Source organism: Merops nubicus, unplaced genomic scaffold (assembly GCF_000691845.1).
Source record: "Merops nubicus isolate BGI_N331 unplaced genomic scaffold, ASM69184v1 scaffold9901, whole genome shotgun sequence".
In the NCBI taxonomy this organism is placed as follows: Eukaryota; Metazoa; Chordata; class Aves; order Coraciiformes; family Meropidae; genus Merops; species Merops nubicus.
The window spans coordinates 6,053-13,457 of NW_008587580.1; the positions used below are offsets into that span (position 1 = coordinate 6,053).

General features: G+C 44.2%; 1 protein-coding gene across 1 annotated transcript; it reads right to left on the minus strand.

Moving 5' to 3' along the window:
- Nucleotides 1-2,486: 2,486 nt before the first annotated feature.
- Nucleotides 2,487-5,854, minus strand: LOC103781256 (nesprin-2-like; the record flags this gene model as incomplete). Its single annotated transcript, XM_008948966.1, is given in 7 exon segments — nucleotides 2,487-2,697; nucleotides 3,443-3,489; nucleotides 3,704-3,792; nucleotides 4,463-4,605; nucleotides 4,607-4,657; nucleotides 5,157-5,362; nucleotides 5,654-5,854. Coding segments are annotated over 7 exon segments (948 nt in total), but the record flags the coding sequence as incomplete, so codon positions are not given.
- Between the last annotated feature and the right edge of the window lie 1,551 nt (nucleotides 5,855-7,405).

The following is a 7,405-nucleotide window of genomic DNA, read 5'->3' on the forward strand; positions in this document are numbered from 1 at the left end:
GTGTGCCGTGGAGTGTCTCCCCCTCCCCTCTGCAGCCTCTCCACAAGCTCTAGCTTGATTTACGTTCTCAGGTTATTCAGTTCCTGGATGTTTCCCAGCACCAAGTGACCACAGAAGATGCCGGTTTGTGGCACAGTGCCTCATGGACTGGCAGGGGAGTGCCAAGTCATACTAAACCAACAGTCCCCTGCTTCCTGTGCTCGCAGAGCTGTTGTTATTTTGGGTAGGTCCTGCTGTGCTCGCAGAACTGTTGTTTTGGGTAGGTCCAGCTGAAAACAGATTCAGGTGTCATCTTGCTGCTGAAGAAACAAGACATCAGCTCAACACCAGCTTTGGCCTGGTTGTCCTCCTACATACGACGTATGTGCAAGTGCACACGAGTGTTCTGGCTCTTGCTGTTTTCTCACCCTCCTAGTTTTAGTTTTGTTGGTTTTTTTTTCCCCTTCGCTGAGCACTAATAACCCAGTCCTGAGTGAGGAAGACACCAAGAAATTGGTGGGTATACATACAAAGGCTTGTTTGAAGCCCACTTGAGTGTCAGCCTACAGTGTAGTGGTTATAATCAACTGGAAGTAAAACGATTTAAAATAGGTTTTGGGGAAAGCTTAAGTTATTTTCTCAGACTTTTTTTGGTGACATTTGGAGATAATTTCCTGAAAGCTCCTCATTTCATATATTACATCAGCTCAACAATTCGACATAACTGTACATAATGAAAGGAAATTGCAGGCTATGAAATTTTCTTTGGACCTTTTAACATTGCTCAAATTCTTTCCCCCTGTATAGGTTCTTTAATGGCAGAAGAACTGAATATCATGTCAGCACCTGACTATTAGTTCTTGGCAGAAAGGTTTGCATGGGCATTTGTGAAAATCTGGCAATGAAATAATGGCTAGAGTTGGCTGACTTTTACAGAGACAGAAACTTAAAATGAGCTCCATCTGAAAGTAATTGCTTTCAAAACACAAAAAAATGATGGCAGAGGGAGAGAGGACAGGACAGTGTGTCTGTGTGTGGCGAGTGGCGGGGAGGATCCATCATTTATCGCCGGAAACAGCCCTGTGGTGAGAGCTGGAGCTGTGAAAGCAGCAGCTGGAGCACCAGCCTGGGACCATGGACCCAGCCAGGCAGAGCAGTGCTCTGGAAATGCTGGGGGAGCCCCGTGGCTTCAGGAGGCTGGAGCCCAGGCACCACTGCATGGGACTGAGGTCAAGTAGCACGGTTTAGAAAATCAGTTCAGTATTTTGAACTAGTAATATGCATGAGCTGCTTCATCTTTGTATTCTTCCTCCAGGAAACAAGCCAGTTGCAAAGGAAAGGATCTGTGCCCCCAAGACAGGCTCTGCTTCTGCATGCCTAATCTCTTGCTCTGTCAGCAAGGGGGGGTTATGCTGCTTCTGCCACTGCTGCATTAGCAGGGAAAGCAGCAGGCACTTACACAGCAGCCACAGGGTCAGCAGTGCTGGAACCCACTAGAGGCAATGATCCCCCGTGCAGACACTGGCAAAATGTTAGCAACAGCACTTGAACTGTCCAGGCCAGAAGCAAGGGCAGTGCTCCTGTGCACAGTGTGTCTCCAGCCACTGCCCCTGCATCAGTTTCTGTTTTAAAGACAGAGCTTATAAATATGTCCAATTCTCTCCCAAGATACTGTACATTATTAGCAGGTTAAAAACTGAAAAAAAATCATTAAAAAAGTCATTACAATACTTGTACACAACAGGGATCATCTACACCATCCTGTTGACCTAGAAAATAGGTGCATTATAAACAGTTTCCAAACAATGCAACAATGCTTTATTTCAAAGGTGGCACAAAAAGACAACACTGCAGTTCTAACCGCTCCAGCCATGTATGCAAAACAAAAACGTGCATCCTTTTATTGAACACGTTAGGTGAATAAAATACAACAAGAAAGAGTCAGAAAGATGTAGACTTCTTTTGTTTCCACCAAGTGACTACAGTTCCAAAAGACAGAGGTAAGATGAAGTGTGTGCAGAAAGCATTCCAGGCCAACTGTGTGTTTGCTGTGCTAACCCCAGCCAGGCTGCCGTGTTTCCATTACTGGATGGAGTTTCTGCATCTAATATTCAAACGTCTTGTAAGCTTAAGAGTGCTCCACCTACAAAATAGTGTCTATTGCATCACAGTATAAAGTGTGTTGCTTACAGATTAAAAATCTATGGAAAAAGTTTGTTTTCCGTACAAAAATGCTGGAATTTCATCCAGATATACATTCTGAGATGTGAAATCCCTGCACCAGGGATAGGAGGCTATAAACGTGAGGCATTATCTGGCTGCAGCAGCAACCTGTACAGCAGGGTGTGGGACACGAGGGTGCTGCAGTGACTAGTTTGGGGAACTAACACAGTACAAAAGTTTCAGTATTAAACTATGCGATGTCACTGCTTGACTGAGGCCAGCAGCATGAAAAAAGCACCGCAGAGAGAGTGTTTTGGTATAACTGAAGATTCACAGGCTGCTTTCTAAGTTGGTGGAGGCCCATTGGTGTATTGTAGCATGAGATGGAAAGAATGGGCAAAGTTGTTTGCCTTGGTGCAGCTGAAGTCTGCCTCAGAAGATGGAATCATGGAAACCAGAAGTAAAAGCAGTAGAAGGAACAACTGAAGAGGTAAAGCTGCTAGTAATACACGGTAAAAGAAGGATGGAGAACGAGGCTCTGGATGGCTTTCACCTCTGAAAGGGAGGGAGAGAGAAAAAAAAACAGAGACAAAGACAAAAAGGCACTTTAGAGTTTGAATTAAACAGGTTGGTTTAGCTCCCTCTCCAGGGTTCACACTACCCTTCCAAGATGCAGGGCTGCATAGCTACAGGAAAATGCAGTGCACACAAAACACTTCAACTTCTGAAAGCTGCTCAGAGGGAAGCAAGCTGCTGGTTTGGGGTTACTCTTCTTACTACTGAAGAAGAAACATTTACTTGGAATCACTTAGGAATCACTCTGAACACGTGCTGAGCTATGAAGGAAAGCCACCATCAGGCTGACCAGACTCCTCTACACCTCAGCATTACTGGCATGTGTCCTTTCAACAGGCCCTAATGGGGGTGAAGTTCTCCCTTTGCCCTTCATGGTCTGTTTGTACTAAGTGGCTCTAGGCTGCAAGTTTCTTTTTCCAGGTATGCTGGTGAAATTAAAAAGAATATTAAAAACTAAAATATTACCCCATTTGGCACCAAAACTTCTATTTCAAGAGTAAAAGTAGCACATTGGTGTGGAGGTCTAGTGACAGGAGAGCTAAAGGAAACCATTCACCAAGGTGCAGCCCAGGGTTAGGAGGCAGAGGAAACACAACAGGGAGGCAGAAATCACTTCTGCTTGTATGTCAACCTATGAGGAACAGCTGCCCAGGTTCCTGCTGGCTCAGTGTGCCTCTGCTGTTTTCATAACTGCTCAGGAGAGGAGGTAAACGTGAAGTAATACCTTGTGCTGCTGCTGTCTCGGCCATGTGCAGTTCTCCTTATGGTTACCTGTGGAGAGAAAGAGCTTTTAGTATCCAGGTTTCACAACTATGAGGAATTTCTCCTCAAAAAAGACAGTTGTAAACTTTGAAGTGCTGTTGTAATTTCTGTAATAAGGTACGTGCATCTAAAAGGTGAAATGATTACACCTGAGGAGCTTTCAGGCCAAGTATGACAAAATAGGCTATATGCTGACAGCAAAACACTGGGAAAAAATACTTACCTTCTTCACAGGAGGGCTGGTTTCTGCTGCAACTGGGTTATAGACGGCCGAATCCAGCGCTCTGGAACCAGCAGTAATGTTCTGGTATCCTAAAAGGTAAGCACACCTTCCTCTTTAAAATGCGTGCTCCAGAGCTCCCAACAGATGAAGCACATCTTTCATTGCCTCTCTGCAGGTGCACAGCCCCCTGCCTCTTCAGATGTGCAGCCAGTACTGAACAGATCCTCCAGTTCTCCAGCATAAGGACAAAGTTTTACTATGCACATCCCAAAGGAATGATGATGGACCAGGTGCATAGAGGTATTAACTTGAAAATATCTTGATCTGACAGCTCTTGAGGGCAAGCAATATATTGCTATGAACTACAGCTCCTATGTGTTTGTTACCCACTCCAAGCCTGGCATTTCATATGGATCACAGGATAATTCAGGTTGGAAAGGATCTCAGGAAGATCATCTAGCCCAACCTCCTGCCCAAAACAAGGTCAGCTGTGAGACCAGACCAAAAGCCTTACTTAAGGCTTTATCCTGTGCTCTTCCAGCCCCTCAAGGACGGAGACTGCACAACTTGTTCCAGTACTGTACTAGCCTCACAGTGCTGAAGTTTTTGCTACAACCAAACTTGCTCTTTTTTCAGCTTATGAAGGGGAAAGCAGTTAAGCTTTAAGTCAGACTTACTTATAAATCCCTTTTACTTTACTCTTAGTATGTTACTGATTTTCAGTAAGAAAGATCCGTGAACAAGTATTTAAACTCTGACTAACCAGATTTCCTGGTATTGTCTTTAAGTCATGTGAAACTTGTTCAAGAAGCTGTTTCAGTTTCCTTCCAACTACATGGACCTTCTCATCAGCTTCAATGCAACCACCATCTGATTTAAAGCCACAGGTAAGCAGTGAGTTATTGAAGTGAGTTTACTTTAAGCTGTTGTTCCTGCAACTCTTCCTCCAGCTGCCTAGAACAAATAAACAAACAAAACCAGTGCAACAGAGTGTTACTCTCAATTTTGAGGATGTTCTCATACAAGGAGGAACTCTGAAAGGCTTTAAAGAACAACTCAACCTGCCTGAGAGTCCATAATACATAGGAATGACTATTACAGCTACAGATGAAATTAAGTCTCTTGAACAGACTGGTTCTATGTGCTTGAACTAACATTTAGAAATAGCTCTAGCAGTAATTAATCCATATGGAAAAGACATTACACTTTGGAAACTGACAGTCTTATTCCAGCAGAAACACTGCTCATAAGGAACTTAATTATGATGTGTAATTACTGGAACAATGCCTCAGAGAGGGAATCTCTTAGTCCATTTCAGAAACCAGCCCCATGCCCAAACACAGCAGGTTCAAGGACCTGCTCCAGACACCCTGAGAAATAAACCTACTACTCTTCAACTTGTGAGAGCTGCTGACTCACTGGCAGAGGTGAGGTGCTGCAGTTACAGCTACACTTTAGCTCCTTTTGGCAGTCCAGTGCTGTACTGGGGTCAGCATTTGGATGTGTGATTTGTGCCTCATTCCTTCGGCTATCAGTGCTTGCTACCCACAGGATTAGTTTTTGGCTCTGATCATGGAAGTCCTAGAGAAACAACAGAATTGTACAGAAAAAAAAAAAAAAACCACACAACACTTTTGCAGTGCTTTTACTTGGCTTTGCCTACAAACAAAATGACCAGCCCAGATTAGACAGAGCTAACAACAAATTCACAATGAATGAGGCTACAGGAACCTAGTTAAACCATTCCACCTATGTAATAAAAAGGCATTATACAGCTGAAAGGTATTTTTACCTAATTCTTTAAACCAAACAGAGGCAAGTCTGTAAGAAAATGAACCATGTTGGACTCTGAGCAACTGTGGGAATAACCCCTCTGCCCTTTCCCCTTATCTACCCCTCAGCAGCAGCCTGAGAGGTGTTCTTCCTTACAGGCTGGCATGTGGCACGCACCTGGCAGTCCAGTAGGGCTTGCTGTAAACCTTTCCTCCAGCTGTCCAGTACATGAGTTACTTTCTCCCAGTGCAAGTTCACCTTCCGAAGCCTGTTCTGAAGCTCTTTGAACTCTGTGCTGTCTGCCTTCTGGAATTCTTTGCTGCTCAGGTTGATGGAAAGCACCACTGCCTTATAGTTATCAAATGCTTTAAGCATGTCCTGATAGAAAAAAGAGGATTAGGAGCGTCTGTGAATGATGAGAACCATGCTGTTTATTTACCATAATACTATGCCCTCGAAAGAATAACAGGTATAGGGGAAAGCTGAATCTGGTGGCTTCTCAGATACTGCTAAGGAACATATTAAGGTAGGTAGCCTTTTTAATGGTGGTTTATTTTGTTTTTTTCTGTTTTTAAAGCCAAAACCTTCACTTTGAAGAAAACAATCCTGGCTGGGCTTGTGCTAAGACAGCCTGGGCTTGTCCTTCTCCCTAACTCACAGACATCATGGCTTAAACCACCATCTGCCCATCAGTCCTCTGAGCTGTGTTTTCCCCTAACAAATATTCCCATAGGTCATCACATGACAGCCTGGGCTTGTCCTTCTCCCTAACTCACAGACATCATGGCTTAAACCACCATCTGCCCATCAGTCCTCTGAGCTGTGTTTTCCCCTAACAAATATTCCCATAGGTCATCACATGGTATTTCCTCTTGATATAGAAAGGCTTTGCCACCTCAGAATCCTAGAATAAAGCTTAACAGAACATCTGGAGGTCTGTATTCCATCCTCCTGCTCCAAGTAGAGTAGGCTGCTCAGCCCCATCCAGTCAAATTTTGAGTATCCTGCAGGACACAGATTCCCCATCCCCTCTGGGCCTGTGATCCCACCCACACCAAGTCACCCCATTGTGAGAAATTCTTTTTCTTCTGTCAGCCCATTTCTCTGACTTGTCAAGGTCCCCTCTAATGGTAGTCCTGCCTGCTTTCCTCCTCTCCATTAAAACTGCAGGGGGAAATCATATACAATTTGTGAAGCCATGGCTGTATCATTTAACCACCTTTATGTTAAAGTAGAGCCTGTACTTTTGAAGGTGTTTTGACAATACCTTGTACCCTCAAGAAGTTTACAGTCTGAATCAAGAGTACTCAGGCTTCTTCAAGTTGTGGGCTATAGCAGCGGAAAGAAAAGAGCTGTAGGATGAGCCCTGCAATCAACACAGCTCAGACGGCTTTTCTTAGCAGCCTCTGTACCTAAGAGGGTCGATCCATATATTCTCAAGATCTGTGTCCCACTTGCTGAAAGCTGCTGGTCTAAATTAATTTCACCCACGAAAGAACCCTGTCTCCCTCCTGCGAGCAACATTTTTTTTCAATATCAGACAATATAAAAGGTCTACCACAGACTTCTAAACACCAGTCAGCCAGCCTGCAGCCAGACTGGCTTTATCCTTGTCCATGGCAATTGGGATGTCCTGGCATCTCATGAAATTCATGTCTTAGAGCATGGTGGCTCTTTCAGGCCCCCACAGAAAGCTGAGCTGTCTGAAAAGGGGATTTACAGCCAGCTGCACTCCTCTAAGAAAATGCAGAATCATAAAAATGATTAGGTTGCAGAAGACCTTTAAGACTGTCAAGTCCAACCAGTAACCCACTTCTACTCTAAGCACCATATCTCCATGACTTTTAAACCCCTGCCCAGCCTGTTCCAATGACTGACAACACTTTCTGTGAAAAAAATTTTTAATATCCAACATAAACCTCCCCTGGC